The sequence below is a fragment of the Lissotriton helveticus genome, chromosome 1_1 (genome assembly GCF_964261635.1).
Source record: "Lissotriton helveticus chromosome 1_1, aLisHel1.1, whole genome shotgun sequence".
NCBI classification, from domain to species: Eukaryota; Metazoa; Chordata; class Amphibia; order Caudata; family Salamandridae; genus Lissotriton; species Lissotriton helveticus.
This window is the reverse complement of record NC_136057.1, coordinates 344,310,859-344,331,977: the sequence shown is the minus strand read 5'-3', so window position 1 is coordinate 344,331,977 and position 21,119 is coordinate 344,310,859. Positions and strand designations below refer to the sequence as shown.

The window sequence follows — 21,119 nt, the reverse complement described above, 5'->3', positions numbered from 1 at the left end:
AGAGAATTGACCTCAGCACCATGTTCATAGATCAGATGATAATGTATGTAGGGACAGAGAGTGGAGGATTCCCAGTAGTAGTGACAGAGAGGTCCTTGCTAATTTCATTAGATACCAATTTGAGATACTGGATGAAAGGGAGCAGGCTGTAGCTGACTCTGGGGAGGGAACCATGTTAGCAACCCAGGAATAGACGCTGTCGATTCAGGCTCCATGATCCCCTTAGTACAGATATATCCCAGACACACGCCAAAAGTGTGTCCTCTAATGCATTTCCCAGAGTTTCAGCAAGACATTCACCACCTGTAGTTTTCAGAATACAGTAGGTGTGTACACCACCCCAAATTTCCAGGGTACCACTGTCACTGCCTCCAGAAATAAATCCCTTGAGGGCGGGGAGGAGGGTTGAGTCTAGCAGTGACCATGAGCTTGCAGTAGGCACTTCAGAAAGTCTGACTGATGAAGATGAGAAAGCTAGAGACTTCGAAAGGGAGAAGCTAAGACTAGCTCAATGGGAACAATAGGAGAGGAGGCATAAGAGACATGAGGAGTGGGCTTGGGAGGAGAAACAGAAGGGAAAGAAAAGAGAGCTGTAAAAAGAAAGAATAGCCCTGGAGAGAGAGAAACTTAGGATGGCAGCAATTACATCTCCATCTGGTATAAGTAACTCTACTTTCAGTTCGAGCTAGGTGTTAACCAAGGTTCTAAGAAATCTTGTGCATCTCTAAGTGAAAGGCCCGGACATTTTGGAAAGGTTTGTGAGCTTTGAGGTTGCTTGTAAGGCGCAGACCTTGAATGAGGTGTCTAAGGCAGCTGCCTTGATGGGGCACAGGTCTTATGTAATATGAGCCCATGAGTCTAATACCTATGTGGCAAACTAATAACATCCAGTTGTTGCATAAGGCTTAAATAGGAAGACACAGCAAAAAACAGTCTCTAAAGCTGGTTCACATACAGACACTGATTTGTCACTTGCCTCGGAGATCTGAAAAAGGCGGAGGAAGAGAAGATGACAGTTCAATATTTCCCCTGTCTTCTTCTGCCTCCCTCTGGTGTCTACAACTTGGAAGAAGGGGGGTCAGGCTATTCTGCCACCCACCACTACCTTCTCTGCCAGCAGCAGTGAAGCTATTAAGCTTGAATTATTCATCCAAACTTCTAAATTATCAAACAATATAATACGTACCTTAGCTTTAACTCATCTATCTCCTCGTTGGACAAAAACCTTGATCTCCTACAGACGTCTTTCTTTGTTCCGTAAATACAATTTTTCTGAATCATGTCTTTGAAACAGGAAAAAAAGAATGTATGAAATAAGTGTGGTGCTACAGACGTGGAACTTTATGCTTGCACTAGATATAAAATCCCACAGTTAAGTAGGTCACTTCTCTTGAAAGTAATATTTTTATCTGAAAACTACATATCATCTTTCAAAATGGTGGGCACACACCACTACTCCCATTGGACATCCAATAAATGATCCTTGCTATCCACATCTGTATAGAAAACAAAAACAGCCAACAAGCAAATTTTATTAAACGAAAAATAGAAGTGCAAGCTCATTGTGGTATCCACCATCAAGCACAAGACCAAGTGTTAACAAAAAGTATAACTGATAAACCAACTTCCTTTTTAACTTTTTATTTAAACCGGCTTTTTGTACTATTGGTGGCAGAGAGCTTCACTTATATAATGCTTCCATTGCAGTTCTAAATGATCACAGTTGAGTCAAGGACAACTGACATGCAAAAACAAATCAACACTGATATAAACCATTGGATGATAATGAAAAACTGTCCTTTCCCAGAATTCTTCCTAATTGAGTGTAAAACATCTTGAGCTCAACCTAACGCAGAAGAAACTCACTTAGTGACTGACAAAAAACATGAAGAGACTTGTTCAGAAAAATAAAAAACAACTTGTGACTCCAGTTGCAGTCAAGGTTTATTTCTTTTTTCTATGGGAGATTGTCCTTGCTCATATCGGGGCAGCAGGTGAAGCCACAAAAAACAATCAAAATAAAGGTATTGAATAAAGATACCATAGCACTCAGGACAGAAGTCTGACAAGTAAAAAGTCCATCATATATAGTTCGTAGGCATTAAATCCAGTATTATGACTGTATTGAGTCCAGTACATGTATCACCAACACAACAGCCTACAGATGTTTGATCGTGATATGTGACTTTTTCAAAAGTGCAAGTGCATGAAACACAGTAAGGACAGAGATAACATTAAAAAAAAATTATTTAGTATCTGGTGACATGATGTGATGAGAGGACCAAGTACCCGTAGGTGACTGAGACGTCTGAAGAAAGAAGAGAAGGTTTGGGCCAGATGTACGAACCTTTTCTGCACTCGCAAAAGGGAGATCGGCCAGCAAAAAAGGGTCATGGCATGTACAAACACTGTTTTGTGAGTCACTGACTCGCAAAATAGCGTTTGTGACCCTTGCTATTGGGAAAGGGCATCCCTTCCTAATAGCGAGACTCAATGCCATTTACTAATGTTTTGTGAATGCATTTACAGCAGCAAATCACTCGCAGTTTACCACCTACTCAAGTAGGTGGTAAACCACTCGCAAACGGGAAGGGGTCGCCAGGGGACCCCTTCGCCTTTGTGAATGGGTGTATAAAGATTTTTTTAAGAACAGGCAATGGTCCCAGGGACCACTGCCTGCCTTAAAAAATGGAACTGAAAAGTTTCATTTTTTCTTTTTTAAATGCAAGCCGTTTATCTTGAAGGAAAATGGACTGCATTAAAAAAATAACTGCTCTATTTAAAAAGCAATCCCAGGCATGGTTGTCTTCTGACCCCAGCAGGGCACCATCCCTGGGAGTGTTAGCTATTCCCAATGGGGTTGTAAATTGCGCATGCCTCATGAATATTAATCAGGCATGCAATTTGTGACACCATTGGGAACCACTAACAGTGCCTGAGACACTGTTGTACATTCACTTTTGCGAGTCACAAATTGAGAGTCGCAATTTGAAGCAATATGTGACTCGCAAAAGTGAATGGTCGTACATCTGGCCCCTGGAGAAGTAAAAAACATACCAACCCACACCTAAGTATTGGAAAATGAAAGGATACAGTGTCCCATGTACATAACCATTAAAGAACAGGGAATTGAAGTCCCAATTGCAAACATGTAGTAACGCATTTGTCAGAGTTAGAGCTACTGGCGTAGTAAATAACAATGTATTTTATTTAAGTTTTTTGGTTTAGAGTGTAGTGGAATTATGAACAGAGACACAGCTGCAGCACTGCCTAGAGGACTTAGAATGAAGACTTAGCGATGAGACCAGAGAAGTAGGTAGCAGCACTGTGTAGAGGACTTACAATTAGGAATTATCGACAGGACCAGAGAAGCAGCTAGCAGCGCTGTCTATAGGACTTAGAACGAAGAATTACTAACAGGACTAAAGATGCAGCTGCAGCACTGCCTAGAGGACTTAGAATGAGGAATTTGTGACGGGACCAGAGAAACAGCTAGCAGCATTACCTCGAGGACTGACAACGGGGAATTACTACTGTAACCAAGGGCAAAGCCGCAGCACTGCCTAGAGGACTTAGAATGGAGGAAGTTACTGACAGGACCAAAGAAGCAGCTAGGAGCACTGTCTAGAGGCTAGGAATGAGAAATTATTGACGGGACCAGAGAAACAGCTCGCAGCATTACCTAGAGGACTGAGAACGAGGAATTACTACTGTAACCAAGGGCAAAGCTGCAGCACTGCCTAGAGGACTTAGAATGGAGGAAGTTACTGACCGGACCAGAGAAGCAGCTACCAACACTGTCTAGAGGACTTAGAATGAGGAATTATTAACAGGACCAGAGAAACAGCTAGCAGCATTACCTAGAGGACTAAGAAAGGGAATTACTACTGTAACCAAGGGCAAAGCTGCAGCACTGCCTAGAGGACTTAGAATGGAGGAAGTCACTGACAGGACCGAAGAAGCAGCTAGCAGCACTGTCTAGAGGACTAGGAATGAGAAATTACCAACATGACCAGAGTAGCAGCTAGCAGCACTGCCTACAGGACTAAAAATGAAGAATTACCACTTCGACCACTGGGATCAAAGACGAAGCTGCCACACTGTCTACAGGACTTAGGATAAGGAGTTAACTATGAGACCAGAAAATCAGGTAGCAGCACTGTCTAGATGCCTTAGAATGAGGAATTACTGACAGACCACAGAAGCAGCTAAAGCACTGTTTAGAGGACTTAGAATGTAGCTAGCAACACTGACCAGTGCACTATGAATGAGGATTTCCGAGGGGACAAGAGAACAACCTATCAGCAGTGCCTAGAGGACTACGAATGAGGAATTACCTCTGGGAACAGAGACACAGATACAGCATTGCCTAGAGGACTTAGAATGAGGAATTACCAATGAGAGCAGAGAAGCAGGTAGCAGCACTGTGTAGAGGACTTAGAATGAGGAATTATCAACAGGACCAGAAAAGAAGCTAGCAGCGCTATCTATAGAACTAAGAACAAGGAACTACTAAGAGGACCAAAGATGCAGCTGCAGCACTGCCTAGAGGACTTAGAATGAGGAATTACTGATGAGACCAGAGAAGCAGCTAGCAACACTGTCTAGAGGACTTAGAATGAGGAATTACTGACGGTACCAGAGAAGCAGCTAGGAGCATTACCTAGAGGACTGATAACGAGGAATTATAATGAGGAATTACCCCTTGGACCAGAGAAAACGCAGCCACACTGTCTAGAGGACTTAGGATAAGGAATTACCTATGAGACCAGAAAATCAAGTAGCGGCACTGTCTAGATGCCTTAGAATGAGGAATTACTGACAGACCACAGAAGCAGCTAACAGCATTGTCTAGAGGACTTAGAATGTAGCTAGCAGCACTGTCTGGTGCACTATGAATGAGGATTTACCGACATGACCAGAGAACAACCTATCAGCAGTGCTTAGAGGACTTAAGAAAGAGACACAGCTGCAACACTGCCCAGAGGACTTAAAATGAGGAATTACCGATGAGACCAGAGAAGCAGGTAGCAGCACTGTGTAGAGGACTTAGAATGAGGAATTATCGACAGGACCGAAGAAGCAGCTGCAGCACTGCCTAGAGGTCTTAGAATGAGGAAATACTTATGGGACCAGAGAAGCAGCTAGCAACACAGTCTAGAGGACTTAGAATGGGTAATTACTACTATAACCAAAGGCACAGCTGCAGCACTGCCTATAAGACTTAGAATGGGGGAAGTTGCAGACAGGACCTGAAACGCAGCTAGAAGCACTGTCTAGAGGACTAAGAATGAGAAATTACCAACGTGAACAGAGAAGCAGCTCGGAGCACTGCCTACAGGACTAAGAATGAGGGATTACCTCTGGGAATAGAGACTCAGCTGCAGCACTGCCTATAGGACTTAGAATAAGGAATTACCAATGAGAACAGAGAAGCAGCTAGCAGCACTGTCTAGAGGACTAAGAATGAGGAATTACTGACGAGACCAGAAAACTAAGAATGAGGAATTACCACTGGGAACAGAGACACAGCTGCAGTACTGCCTGTAGAACTTAAAATGTGGGAATTACCGACAGGGCCACAGAACCAGTTGCAGCACTGTATAGAGGACTTAGTGTATGGAATTACCGATGGAACAAGAGTAGCAGCTAGCAGCACTGCCTTGACTACTGGGAATGAGGAATTACCGACGGGACCAGAGTAGCAGCTAGCAGCTCTATCTAGAGGACTTAGATTGAGGAATTACAGATGGGACAAGAGTAGCAGTTAGCAGCACTGTCTTGAAGATTTAGGATGAGGAATTAACAACGGTACCAGAATAGCAGGTAGCAGCACTGTCTTGAAGACTTAGAAGGAGGAATTACCAATGGGACCAGAGTAGCAACTAGCAGCACTGTCTAGAACACTTTGAATGAGAAATTACCTACAGGTCCACAGTAGGAGCTAGCAGCACTGTCTAGTAGACTTCCAATGAGAAATTACCAACAGGACCAGAGAAACAGCTAGCAGCACTACCTAAAGCACTCGGAGTGAGGAATTTGCGACGGGACCAGAGCAGCACTGTATGAAAGACTTAGAATGAGGAATTACAGATGGGACAAGAGTAGCTGCCAGCAGCACTGTCTGGAGGACTTAGATTGAGGAATTACACATGGGACCAGAAAAGAAGCTAGAAGCACTGTCTAGAGGAGTTAGAAAGAGGAATTACCACTGGGACTAGAAAAGCAGCTAGCAGCACTGGCTAGAAGCCTAAGAATGAGGAATTACCACTAGGAACAGAGACACAGCTGCAGCACTGTCTAGAGGACTTAGCATGAGGAATTACCGACAGGTGCCAAATAGCCATTAGCAGCACTGTCTAGAGGACCTAGAATGAGGAATTACCGACCCAACAGAGAAGCAGCTAGCAGCACTGTCTAGAGGACTTAGGATGAGGAATTACCACTGGCACCAGAGAAGCCACTGCAGCACTGTCTAGAGGGACTAAGAATGGAGAATTGCCACCGGGACCAAAGAAGCAGCTAGCAGCACTGGCTAGAAGTCTTGGAATGAGAAATTACTGACGGGATCAGAGAAGGAGCTTACAGCACTGTCTAGAGGACTCTGAATGAGAAATTACAGACAGGACCACATTAGCAACCAGCAGAACTGTGTAGAGGACTTAGAATGAGGAATTACCGACGGGGTCAGAGTAACAACTAGCAGCACTGTCAAGAGGACTTAGAATAAGGAATTACAGACGAGACCAGAGCAGCAGCTAAAAGCACTGTCTAGAGGACTTAGAATGAGGAATTGCCATTCGTACCAGAGAAGCCACTGCAGCACTGTCTAGAGGACTAAGAATGAGGAATTACCACAGGCCCCAGCGTAGCAGATAGCACTACTGCCTAGACGCCTTAAAATGAGGAACTACCAACGGGACAAGAGAAGCAGCTAGCAGCACTGCATTGAGGACTAAGAATGAGGAATTACCACTGGGACCAGGGAAGCAGCTGCAGCACTGTCTAGAAGACTTAGCCTGAGTAATTACCACAGTGAACAGAGACACAGCTGCAGTACTGCTAGTAAGGCTGTATGAAAGACTCAGAATGAGGAATTTCGACGGGACCCACTGCCTAGAGGACTTCGAATGAGGATTCACCGACGGGACCAGAGAAGCAGCTAGCAGCACTGTATGAAAGACTTAGAATGAGGAATTACAGGCGGGACTAGAGTGGCACCTAGCAGCACTGTCTCGAGTACTCCGAATGAGGAATTACTGATGGGACTAGAGTAGCACCTAGCAGCACTGTCTAGAGGACTTAGAAAGAGGAATTACCACTGGGACCAGAGAAGCAGCTAGCAGCACTGGATAGAAGCCAAAGAATGAGGAATTACCACTAGGAACAGAGACACGGCTGCAGCACTGTCTAGAGTACTTAGAATAAGGAATTACCACTTGGACCAGAGAAACCACTGCAGCACTCTCTAGAGGACTAAGAATGAGGAATTGCCACTCGGACCAAAGAAGCAGCTAGCAGCACTGGCTAGAAGTCTTGGAATTAGAAATTGCTGATCGGTCTATAGCAGCAGCTAGTAGCACTGACTAGAGGACTATGAATGAGAAACAACAGACAGGACCACAGTAGCAACCAGCAGAACTGTGTAGAGGACTTAGAAGGAGGAATTACCGACGGGGTCAGAGTAACAACTAGCAGCACTGTCAAAAGGACATAGAATAAGGAATTACTGACGCGACAGGGGAAGCCACTGCAGCGCTTTCTAGAGGACTAACAACGAGGAATTACCACAGGCCCCAGAGTAGCAGCTAGCAGTACTCCCTAGAGGCCTTAAAATGCGGAACTACCAAAGGAGTCAAGAGAAGCAGCTAGCAGCACTGTCTGAAAGACTTAGATTGAGGAATTACAGATGGGACAAGAGTAGCTGCCAGCAGCACTATCTGGAGGACTTAGATTTAGGAATTACAGATGGGACCAGAAAAGCAGCTAGCAGCACTGTCTAGAGGAGTTAGAAAGAGGAATTATCACTGGGACCAGAAAAGCAACTAGCAGCACTGGCTATAAGCCTAAGAATGAGGAATTACCACTAGGAACAGAGACACAGCTGCAGCACTGTCTAGAGGACTTATCATGAGGAATTACCGACAGGTGCAAAATAGCACCTAGCAGCACTGTCTAGAGGACCTAGAATGAGGAATTACCACTGGGACCAGAGAAGCCACTGCAGCACTGTCTAGGGGACTAAGAATGGAGAATTGCCACTGGGACCAAAGAGATTCAGAAAAGGGGGTGGTGATGGACAGAGCATCTGAATTAAACAGAACACTCATACCCAGTCAAAAGATCAGGGCTTGATCCATCACCGTTTTTTAGCTCACTGCACCATCCCAGCTTAGAACCTGGCTACATGCAAATTAGTCTGTCCCTGGCCCAGTGCATCATGGGAACAGGGCAGACCAAACTACCAAGCCAATTCTTTACTGGAAAGGAAACAAGCTTCCGGGGACCGGTTTCTGGCATTGCAGCCGTCTTCGGCCCGGCTTGCTTGAATCCTAATGGTGCAGTGAGCAAGGGACTCACATCTGAGCATACCCTGCCACTCCTATAGTGGCCAAAACGATTCAGAAAAGGGGGTGGTGATGGACAGAGCATCTGAATTAAACAGAACACTCATACCCAGTCAAAAGATCAGGGCTTGATCCATCACCGTTTTTTAGCTCACTGCACCATCCCAGCTTAGAACCTGGCTACATGCAAATTAGTCTGTCCCTGGCCCAGTGCATCATGGGAACAGGGCAGACCAAACTACCAAGCCAATTCTTTACTGGAAAGGAAACAAGCTTCCGGGGACCGGTTTCTGGCATTGCAGCCATCTTCGGCCCGGCTTGCTTGAATCCTAATGGTGCAGTGAGCAAGGGAATCACATCTGAGCATACCCTGCCACTCCTATAGTGGCCAAAACGATTCAGAAAAGGGGGTGGTGATGGACAGAGCATCTGAATTAAACAGAACACTCATACCCAGTCAAAAGATCAGGGCTTGATCCATCACGGTTTTTTAGCTCACTGCACCATCAAGCCCTGATCTTTTGACTGGGTACGAGTGTTCTGTTTAATTCAGATGCTCTGTCCATCACCACCCGTTTTTCTGAACTGGGACCAAAGAAGCAGCTAGCAGCACTGGCCAGAAGTCTTGGATTGAGAAATTACTGACGGGATCATAGCAGGAGCTAGCAGCACTGTCTAGAGGACTCTGAATGAGAAATTACAGACAGGACCACATTAGCAACCAGCAGAACTGTGTAGAGGACTTAGAATGAGGAATTACCGACGGGGTCAGAGTAAGAACTAGCAGCACTGTCAAGAGGACTTAGAATAAGGAATTACGGACGAGACCAGAGCAGCAGCTAGAAGCACTGTCTAGAGGACTTAGAATGAGGAATTGCCACTCGTACCAGAGAAGCCACTGCAGCACTGTCTAGAGGACTAAGAATGAGGAATTACCACAGGCCCCAGAGTAGCAGATAGCAGCACTGCCTAGATGCCTTAAAATGAGGAACTACCAACGGGACAAGAGAAGCAGCTAGCAGCACTGCATAGAGGACTAAGGATGAGGAAATACCACTGGGACCAGGGAAGCAGCTGCAGCACTGTCTAGAAGACTTAGCCTGAGTAATTACCACAGTGAACAGAGACACAGCTGCAGTACTGCTAGTAAGGCTGTATGAAAGACTCAGAATGAGGAATTTCCGACGGGACCAGCGTAGCAACTAGCAGCACTGTCTAGAGGACTTCGAATTAGGATTCACCGATGGGACCAGAGAAGCAGCTAGCAGCACTGTCTAGAGGTCTTAGAATGAGGAGTTACCACTGGGACCAGAGAAGCCACTGCAGCACTGTATAGAGGACTAAAAATGAGGAATTACCACTGGGACCAGAGAAGCAGCTAGCAGCACTGAACAGAAGCCTATGCATGAGGAATTACCATTAGCAACAGAGACACGGCTGCAGCACTGTCTAGAGGACTTATAATGCAGCTAGCAGCACTGTCTAGTGGACTATGAATGAGGATTTACAGACGGGAACAGAGAACGAGCTATCAGCAGTGCCCAGAGGACTAAGAATGAGGAATTACCTCTGGGAACGGAGACACAGCTGCAGCCCTGCCCAGATGACTTAAAATGTGGGAATAACCTACAGAACAAGAGAAGCAGCTGCAGCACTATCTAGAGGACCTAGAATAAGGAATTACAAATGAATCCAGAGAAGCAGCTAGCAGCACTGTCTAGATGAGTTAGTATGAGGAATTACTGACAAGGCCAGAGAAGCAGCTAGGAACACAGCCCAGACTTAGAAAGAGGAATTACCACTGAGAACAGAGAGACAGCTTCAGTACTGCTTGTAGGACTTAAAATGTGAGAATAAAAAAAAAGACCAGAGAAGCAGTTGCAGCACTGTGTAGAGTACTTAGAATTTAGAATTACCGATGGGACAAGAGTAGCAGCTAGCAGCACTGTCTTGAATATTTGGAATGGAGAATTAACAACGGTACCAGAGTAGCAGCTAGCAGCACTGTCTGAAAGACTTAGATTGAGGAATTACTGAAGGGACAAGAGTAGCAGCCAGCAGCACTATCTGGAGGACTTAGATTGTGGGATTACAAATGGCACCAGAGAAGCAGCTAGCAGCACTGTCTAGAGGAGTTAGATAGAGGAATTTGGGACCAGAAAAGCAGCTAGCAGCCCTGGATAGAATGAGGAATTACCACTAGGAACAGAGACACAGCTGCAGCACTGTCAAGAGGACTTAGAATGATGAGGAATTAGCCTTAGGTGCAAAATAGCAACTAGCAGCACTGTCTAGAGGACTTAGAATGAGGAATTACCGATGCAACAGAGAAGCAGCTAGCAGCATTGTCTAGAGGACTTAGAATGAGGAATTGCCGCTGGGACCAGAGACGCAGCTAGCAGCACTGCCTTGAAATGAGGAATTAGCAACGGGACCAGAGTAGCAGCTAGCAACACTGTCTAGAGGTCTTAGAATGAGGAATTACTAACAGTACCAGAGACGCAGCTAGCAGCACTACCTTGGAATAAGGAATTAGCAACGGGACCAGAGTAGCAGCTGGCAGCACTGTCTAGAGGACTTAGATTGAGGAATTATCACTGGGACCAGAGAAGCCACTGCAGCACTGTGTAGAGGACTAAGAATGAGGAATTGAAGATTGGACCAGAATAGCAGCTAGCAGCACTGCCTAGAAGACTTACAATTGGGAATTACCGACAGGACCAGAGACGCAGCTAGCAGCACTGTTTAGAGGCCTTAGAATGAGGAATTACAGATGGGACCAGAGAAGCAGCTAGAAGCACTGCATAGAGGACTAAGAATGAGGAATTATCACAGGGACCAGAGAAGCAGCTGCAGCACTGTCTAGAAGACTTAGAATGAGAAATTACCAACAGGACCAGAGAAGCAGCTAGCAGCACTACCTAGAGGACTCGAAATTAGGAATTAGCGACAGGACCAGATTAGCTGCTACCAGCACTGTGTGAAAGACTTAGAATGAGGCACTACAGATGGGACCAGAGTATCAGCTATCAGCACTGTCTACAGTACTTAGGCATGAGGAATTACAGAAGAGACCAGAGTAGCAACTAGCAGCACTGTCTAGAGTACTTAGAATGAGGAATTACCGACAGAACAGAGAAGCAGCTAGCAGCACTGTCTAGAGGACTTAGATTGAGGAATTGCCACTGGGACCAGAGAAGCAGCTAGCAGCACTGTCTTGAGTACTTAGAATGAGGAATTACAGACAGAACAGAGAAGCAGCTAGCAGCACTGTCTAGAGGACTTAGATTGAGAAATTACTTCTGGGACCAGAGAAGCCACTGCAGCACTGTCTAGAGGACTCATAATGAGGAATTGCCACTGGGACCACAGAAGCAGCTAGCAGCACTAGCTACAAGACTTCAAATGAGAAATTATCAACGGGACCAGAGCAGCAGCTAGCAGCACTGTCTTGAGGACTTAGAATTAGGAATTACAGATGAGACGACAGTAGCAACCAGCAGCACTGTCTAGAGGTCTTAGAATGAGGAATTACCAACAGGACCAGAGAAACAGCTAGCAGCACTACCTTGGAATGAGGAATTAGCAACTGGACCAGAGAAGTAGCTAGCAGCACTGTCTAGAGGACTTAGATTTAAGAATTACCATTGGGACCAGAGAAGGCACTGCAGCACTGCTCAGAGGACGAAGAAAGAGGAATTGCCACTGGGACCAGAGTAGCAGCGAGCAGGACAGCACTGCCTGGAGGATTTAGAATTAGGAATTACCGACAGGGCTAGAGAAGCAGCTAGCAGCACTGTTTAGAGGCCTTAAAATGAGGAATTACCGACGAGACCAGAGAAGCAGCTAGAAGCACTGCATAGAGGACTTAGAATGAGGAATTACCACTGGGACCTGAGAAGCAGCTGCAGCACTGTCTAGAAGACTTAGAATGGGGAATTTCCAACAGGACCAGAGAAGCAGCTAGCAGCACTACCTAGAGGACTCGGAATGAGGAATTAGCAACAGGACCAGATTAGCCACCAGCAGCACTGTATAAAAGACTTAGAATGAGTAATTACAGATGGGATCAGAGCAGCAGCTAGCAGCACTGTCTTGAAGACTTAGAAAGACTTAAAATTAGTAATTACTAATGGGATCAGAGTAGCAGGTAGCAGCACTGTCTAGAAGACTTAGAATGTGGAATTACAGACAGGACCAGAGTAGCAACTAGCAGCATTGTCTATAGGACTTAGAATGAGGAATTACCAACAGGACCAGATAAGCACCTAGCAGGGATGTACGACATTACAACGCATGCTTTTACCACGCATGCTTTTACATCGCGGTTTTTACAACGCATACCATTACAACGCATAGCGCTTTGGGGTGCTGGATAGTGAATAGTTTAATTTACTATTCCAACTCCAGTCCTCGTGGACACTAGGGAAGGTGTTGGATAGTAAATTAAACTTATTCCCTATCCTAGAGCGCCCCCCAGCACAATGCGTTGTAATGGTTTGCGTTGTAAAAGCTGCAATGTAAAAGTATTGCGTGGTAAAAGTTGCGTTGTAAGTGATGTTTCCCACCTAGCAGCACTATCTAGAGGACCTGAAATGCGGAATTAACGACGGGAGCAGAATAGCAGCTACCAGCACTGTATAAAAGACATAGAATGAGGAATTACCGACTGGACTAGAGTATTAGCTTGCATCACTGTCTAAATGTAAATGTAAATGTGCTGGACTTGTAAAGCGCACAGCTGCCCGTAAGCATCCCGGCACTTGCTTAGGGAACCCGTCCTGGTATTCCCCTGTGAGAAACCCCGGCAGGGTGTCCACAAGGTGAAAGCCAGGCATCCCGCCGCAAGGGGCCGTAGTGGAGATTAAGCAAGCTATTGCCCAGAGTCGCAGAGTGTTACCCCGTGAGTTGAGTAGGCACCAGAGCGAGAATTATCGAGTCCGTGGAATTTTGAGCTCGTGACCCGCCGAGGCAGGGAATCGAACCCTGGTCCACGGTCGATCTCAGCTTCCGGGTCTGCCGCCTCTAACCACTGAGCCACGCTTCTCCACTAGAGCTAGAGCACTAGAATGAGGAATTACTGACGGGACCAGAGTAGCAACTAGCAGCATTGTCTAGAGGAATTCGAATGAGGAATTACCGACAAGACCAGAGAAGCAGCAAGCAGCACTGTCTAGAGGACCTAGAATGAGGAGTTACCACTGGGACCAGAGAAGCCACAGCAGCACTATCTACAGGACTAAGAATAAGGAATTACCACTGGGACCAGAGAAGCAGCTAGTAGCACTGGCTAGAGGACTTAGAAGGGAGGAATCACTGACAGGACCAAAGAAGTAGCTGCAGCACTCTTTAGAGGACTTAGAATTAGGAATTACTAATGGGAACAGAGAAGCAGCTAGCAGCACTGTGTAGAGGAATTAGAATGAAGAATTACTACTGAAAACACAGAAACAGCTGTAGCCCTGCTTGGATGGCTTAGAATTAGGAATTACAGTAAGGATCAGAGAAGCAGCTAGTAGCACTGTCTAGAGGCCTGGGAATGAAGAATTACCAACAGGACCAGAGAATCAGCTAGTAGCACTGCATACAGGACTAAGAATCAGGAGTTACCAATGGGACCAGAGAAGCAGCTGTAGCACTGTCTAGAAGTCCTAGCATGAGGAATTACCACTGGGAACCAGAGAAGCAGTTGCAGCACTGTCTAGTGGAATAAGAATGGGAAAATGCCACTGGGACCAGAGAAGCAGCTACAGCACTGGGTAGAGGACTAACAATAAGGATTTACCACTGGGAATAGAGCCACAGCTGCAGCACTGTCCAGAGGACTAAGAAAGGGGAATTACCACTGGGGAGCTAACGTGTAAAGTCAACTTCTTAACATTTTAACTTTGTGACTGCTCAACCCAATCTTTAGAGTCACAGACTCTGTAGATTATAAGTGAAAGCTAAGGTACGACGGGAAGGGGGGACGTGGCTAAGGCACGAATAAGGCTTTGGGGGAGGCGGCAGACCAGTGGGAGGCCTGCCCCCCCCAGGGGGATTTGGGCCAGGGGGCAGCCAGACCCGGGGGCTGGTTGGGCTATATTGGTCTGGTTTTTGGGCTGGGCTGGGCTGGTTTTGGGCTGCAAGGGTTTATAACCGGCCATTTCGTGTCACGAGCCACCATTTTGGTGGTCGTGACAGGACAGCTGGTGTGAGAGGTCTCTGGGCTTCTTTCTTCTTTCTTGGGGCTTCTTGATGTCTGTTTTGTGCCTTGGAGTTGCGGGTTTGCAGAGGTTCCCCGGTTTGTGGCATTGCGGTGGTGACATCAGGAGCGTTTGGGCAGCAGCGGCGTGCGGCGTTTGAGAGATCAGGCCTTACCTGCATGGGACCTTGCAGGCCGAAATGGCACATTTCGATGACCCCCGTGTGCTGGAGGCCATCCGCTTGCTGGAGGATGCGGGCCGCTTTGATATATTGCGATCCGACATAAAGGTGAGGATCCCGAGACGCGCAGCGAGTGGCTCCCCTGCAGCGGTGCTGCGATCTGCCGCGGGCGCAGAAGCGCATTCTAGCGGAGGCAGGGATTGCGGCCACATAGCACACGCGGCCGAGCCGAAGAAACGCCTGTGTACTGGAAAGCGAAATGCGGCCAAAAGGCCGAGTCTTGAATTCAAGGCAGGGGCGGAGGGGGCGGCGCAGCCCAAGGAAGTGCATGGGACATGGGGGTGACGCAGGCGAGTGGGGGGGGCAAGAAAAAGAAGGGGCAAGACCGGAAAGGAGGAGTTGTATACCCAGGGCAGGGGCGGAGCAGCGGGGACGCTCCCGCCCCGGGGACTGAGGGGGGTTTCTTACCTGTACTCATTGACGGTGCAGAGGAGGGGGAGGGGGCAGAGGGGAGGCGGGCGGTGGAGGTTTTGGCGGAATGGCAGGGGATTTGGGGTGCAGTCTAGGTCCCCGAGCCCGGGGAGGGGGAGGGGGAGGGGTCATGGGGGAAAGAGGTAGGGGGTTGCCCTGGGGCAGGAGGAGAGGGGGGGATGGGCAAGGGGTGGGTGAGGATCTGGGGGAAAGGGGTCCGGGGCTTTCCATGATGGGGGTCCATGCCAGCTCTGGATGCGGGGTGGCAAGGGAGGGCAGCCACGGGTTGGGGCGAGCGGTGGCCGGGCTTTGGGGCCTGGGGGGAGCGAGCAGGCGTGTCGGGCTTAGGGGGGTGCAGGGGTTTCGGTGGGGCCTCAGGGGGGTGGTGCAGTCTGCCAGGAGCTGGAGGCTTTGGTTTGGAGCAACGGGAAGGAGAGTACAGTCGGGTGGGGGGCACGGGTGAGGCAACCAGGGTAGGGGGGCCTGGAGGTCTACACTGTCGCGGCGGGGGGACACTCTCTCGGGGCGGGTGGGCGGGACCCCGGGGGGATGCTGTGGGGTGTGCCGGCGCAGGGGATGGGTTTAACCCCGGCATGTTGGACTCCACTTCTTTCTTTCGTCAGAAATGCATGGCAAGGTGCTCGGGAGAGCAGCATGCGGCTCCACTCCACCGAGGGGATGGGCCGGCTCTGCCTCATGCGGGCTGTCGCGCTCCCACAAGGGACATGATGGTCGCGTCCCATGGGAGGCGGGCAGTAAGTCCCCGCCAGCCCCACCCCGACCGGTCGATGCGGCCACAGAGGGACGGGGCAGAGGTCAGTCAGTCCGAATCGGGACCCAGAGGAGTGGCGCACAGGGCAAAGGAGAGAGAGTGTGGATCTGGGAGAGCTGCTTCGCACTTGTAGAGAACAGGCGGGGTTGAGCAGGCTAGAGCCCGCAGAGGGCGGCCTATGGCGCGAACGCATGGGGCCAACAGGGCTGGAGTCCGAAGAGGGCGGCCAGTCCCAGTTAGACTACGATGAGGAGAGCGTGGAGAAAGGGGAGATACTAGAGCAAAGGCGGGGAGAGGGTCGGATGAGGGGGAGCAGAGTAATGTTTGTCCTAGTATCTTACAGGGCGCACACCAAAGACCCAAGGCGGTCAGAGTGACCTCCTGCTTAACTGGTTAGGCTAAGGATCCGGTGCGGACACCGACCTTGAAGCCAGGCGGCTCGGAGCGGGGTGCAGGTCAGGTGGAGCCCCACAGGTTGCATGAGGTTGAGAGGTTGCAGGATGGAGGAGGAGGCCTAATTTGCTATTCCCTTGTCTTACATGTGTGTCTTTTCAGGTGCAGTGGCGGAGCCGGATGCGGCAGGACTGTCCATCCTCATCTTCGGACATTCTTTTGTGAAAAGAGCGGAGCAATCCGAATGGGATAAGAACAGGAATCTTAATTTAGAATTGGATCCTAGGCTTTTCAGTTGTCATTGGCAGGGAAAAGGGGGCATGAGGTGGCATGAGCTATTTCCGGCATTGAATAAGGTGGTCAGGGGAGGTATTTGTCCGGATGTCCTAGCCATTCACTTAGGAGAGAACGATCTGGTGCTATGCAAGGGCTTGGCGTTGATGAAACAAATGAAGCGGGATTTGCTGGGGATCCGGCGGCAGTGGGCAGGTTGCCATATAATATGGTCTGAATTTATCCCTCGGAGGATTTGGAGAGGGGTCGAGCGGCCGGGGGCTATAGATAGGGCACGTAGGAAAATCAATAGGGACATGAGGATTTTTTGCGACAAGGAGGGGTTTGGGAGGATGGAGCTCCCGGAGCTGCGTTATGCTGCAGTATATTTCTTTAGGGAGGATGGGGTGCATTTGTCCCAATATGACATGGAACTTTACATAGTGCAGCTGAAGGAGGCTTTGGACAGGGCGATAGGTGTGCGCAGGTAACCGAAACATCACGATGCCTAAGGGGGGGGTCGAAAGCTGGCAGGGACGACTTTCGAGTGGCGTTTTCCTAGGTCATTTGGGATATAATGATGCTGGTTACAGTTATCGAGGAACATAAGAAATGTACCTAGTTAGGTAGGTGTAGAGAAGTTAGGAATAGCAAGTTGTGTTTATAATTGTTGCAGGGGGGAAACATGTTTAGGGGAGGGGGTGGGGGTTAAGGTAGGAAGACAATATTTAGTGAGGATTAGTTTTGTACGGCACAGGCCAAGGGATTTTGTTTGTAAGGTGCATCTGTTTCCAATAAAGCGCCCTTTTTCACACCAACAAGCTAGTCTGTGGTCTGTTCTGCCCCTCCCCTATTTGGCTCAAAATGGCGGACACATGAGCGATTAAGTCAGCTCCGCTCCGGCCCATCACTAATACTGATGCATTGATCAGCTGGAGGGGTTACAGTGGCCCCAGACCACTCACCGACTAGGAGCTTCCATGCTGAGGAGCTAGTAAGTGTTTTTTTTTTTTTTGCAGAGTTTTATATAGCGCAAACTAGACCCGAACCGAATCAGGTATCATAGCGCTTTACATAGCACCAGTTACGTTACATGAGGACACACTTTCATTTTTAGGCACGGGGAAATTAAGTGATTTGCCCAGAATCACAGGAGGTTTTTGGCGTCGTTACCGAGACTCGAACCCAAATCCCCAGGTCCGAGGTTGAGCGCCTTAGCCGTTAGGCCAACTCCTCTCCCCCAAGTGTTCCTCTGGAAGACGTCGCCGATGGCCAGAGAGAGGGCTGGACAAGCTGAGCGGCAGGCCACGGATGAGCCCGGGCCTACTCATGGCAGACAGCCCGCAGTTAGAACTGATCAGGAGGTGTAGCCTTGAGGGTGTTCACCCTGCCTCCCTGACCCTCAGTCCGGAAGGATAGGGCATGCCGACACCGCCACAGAGGAATTGCAGAAGCCCAATGGTGGTGTGACGGCTCCCACTCTGGAGCACAGAATCTGCTGCTGTGAGGGCCCTGAAGGCAAGCGTGACCTCAGACTTTCCGACGTGGGGACGAGAGAGTCGAGGCTGCTCGGAAGAGTCCCTGGGCAGTGACCGCCGCGGATATGGGTCCGAGTGGAGCCACCTTCGGAATCTGATGGAGGTGGCAGGTTGAACTGGCCCCCTGGCCGAGATGAAATGGGGCCTGGGGATGTGCTGTGGACCAGGGACAGCACCCATGCAGCATCGGAGAGCTTGCTGCAACTCTGCTGCACAGGATGTGAGGAGACATTCACAAAGAAAGAAGAATTTGGGGCCAACATCGAACCATGGCGGGAGTGGTGCAGAGCGGGTCCTCTATGCCCCGTGGAGGACCGCAGTGGTGAATATAGGCAGGACTGCCTTGGGAGCCTGACGATGGCAACGTGTGGAGGGACGGGCCCCGTGGTTGGATGGTGGGAGCACCTGAACAGCGCAGAGGAAGAGCAACAGCACATTAAGGGAGGCAGTGGCCCATTTGGATCCTGGTTGGAGTCAAGGAGAGTGCTGACCAGTTGATGGGTGGAGAAGGCTGAGGCAAGGCCTGGGCTCGGGCTACCACCGAGGCCCGGTGAAAGACCTATCTGAGTGCTGAGAAGATAGTGTACATTTGCCCCCTTGGGAGGGACAGTGGTGCGTGGATGTGTGGAAGAATCCCAAAGTGGTGAGGTTCCTGCGCCCTATGTTGCAGAGTTGCTGGACTACAGTTGCCAAATGGAGAACTGAATATGGCAGTTTAGGAACATGTAAGTGAGCAAAACTGTAGGGAGGACTGTTGTGAGGGCTGGGATTTACACTGTGCTGGTGTTGAGTTGCCATTGGAGGGAGAGACCATATTGTGTCCCTTTAAGCTGATGACGTCCTGCTCTATTAGGGGGATGAAATTCAGGGGGTGGAGCAGGTGTTGGCCCTCCTCGAAGGTTATTCTGTCTTTGTGGGTCTCTGGCTAAACAAAGCGAAAACCCATATCTTCCCAATGGTGAACGAGCACCAGTGCCCTGAGGGCCTGCCTAGTGACCTGGCCTGGTCCCCAGCTCCTTCAAATACTTAGGAATACAGGTATTCCACACTGTGGGGGACCTGCGGGAACACAATCTGAAACCAGTAATGAGATCCCTCCCTTAAGACAAGTGTCCAATTTTGGTGCTCGCTGAAGCTGCCCCTGATGGCCTGCATAGGGCTGTCTAAGATGATCATGCTCCCCAGACTTTTATATTATTTTGTGAATCTGCCCGTGGTGATCTCACCCTCATGGTTTGTGGGCCTAGATAAGCTGCTCTGGAAATTGATATGGGATGGAGGTTGGAACAGGGTCTTGTTGGGAGTGCTGCGGAGGACTACAGAGGAGGAAGGATAGGGCGCCCCAGACTTTGAATTGTACTACCTGGCCGCCCATCTCCAATGGCTGGCTCAATAGTTGGATGGGAGGAACCTCGTATTGCTGGGACCAATAGGCCTGGTAGACAATCATTGATTGTTTTTGGCCTAGCTCATGCACCCAACAGTGATTATTCCACAACAAGGGGTGCTGCTACAGATGGCATCGCAATGTTGGAGGAGGTACCTCCAGCGCACAGCCGGAACTCCTCTCTATGCCCCATACTTGCCTCCAGTTGGGCTCCCACACGGTGTCTCGCTCGTCCCAGTCTCAGGAGCTCAGCTGTCGGAGTAGACGTCTGCTGGGATCGTCACAGGGGGAACTTATCTCTCTAGACAATTTTTTTTATTCCAATATGACCTAACTTACAGACAATTCCTGACTTATCACTCGATGGTGTGAACGTTTGGGGACCTATGGCGGAGTGGCCGGCAAGAACTGAAAACTCATGGAGCCCTCCTGTTGTTCGTAATGTTAGGGTAGCCAGAAACTTAGTGAAGTGACTCTATAGAGCACAGCTGGAGATAGTCAAGAGATCCTTGAACCGAATGTGCAAAAGATGGGGTAAAATAATGGGAGAGACCTACTTGACAAAGAATGGAATCGGGTCTTGGGGGTGCCTTAAACAGGTATCCAGGAACACCAAATTTAAGCTTATCCAATGTAACTATATCCACATGGTTTATCTGACGCTTCATAGACTGCACATCATGTGTGGAGGGGAAGATCGTTGCTGCCCTAGATGTAGAGTGCGAGAAGTGTTTGCTCACATCACATGGGAGGGTGCAAAAAGGCTGGGGTTTTGGGGTCGGTGATGGACTTCATCAACAAGACACTGGCTCGCGCACTCCCTTGCTTGGTGGAGGTCTGCCTCCTGGGACTGTTCCCCAGACCACAGACGAGAACGGTGGGCTCCAGATTCACAAACCTAGCTCTGTTCCTAGCCCAAAGGCAAATAGCGCTGGCGTGGATGGCGGCAGGGCCGTTTCTACCATTAGGCAGGGTTAGGCGGCCGCCTAGGGCGGCAAACGGGCTACGGCGGCAAAAGGGGGAAACATTATGTAGGCCTTTTACAATTCGACATCATGTGATGGGTGAGGGCTGTGTGCGCCGCGATCTGTGCGGTGCCAGCATGGCTGCGCTGAGCGTGCCATCACGGGTCACACTGCAGGCCCGGCTCCAGGAACTTTTAATTGGGTGGGCCAAGGACGCATTTGGGTGGGCCACTGCGGGCTCGATTTGTCGCATATATGTCTAGACAGGCCTGCTTCAGGGCCTTCCTTTATCTCTTCTTAGTCTTACAAGGCCCAGTAAAACGCACTCTTTTCAAAATCTCTTTCTAAATGTGATCACTCTCAAAAAGTGTTTTTTCTATGTAATGT

General features: G+C 48.9%; 1 protein-coding gene across 1 annotated transcript in view; it reads right to left on the bottom strand.

Annotated features, from left to right (window-relative positions):
• The window catches only part of LOC144807650 (protein mono-ADP-ribosyltransferase PARP12-like), a 748,495-nt gene that overhangs the window by 421,259 nt on the left and 306,117 nt on the right, over nucleotides 1–21,119 (bottom strand). The window contains exon 4 of the mRNA XM_078673273.1: nucleotides 1,187–1,283. Within this exon, the coding sequence (XP_078529399.1) occupies nucleotides 1,187–1,283 (97 nt within the window). The remainder of the gene's footprint in view (nucleotides 1–1,186; nucleotides 1,284–21,119) is intronic.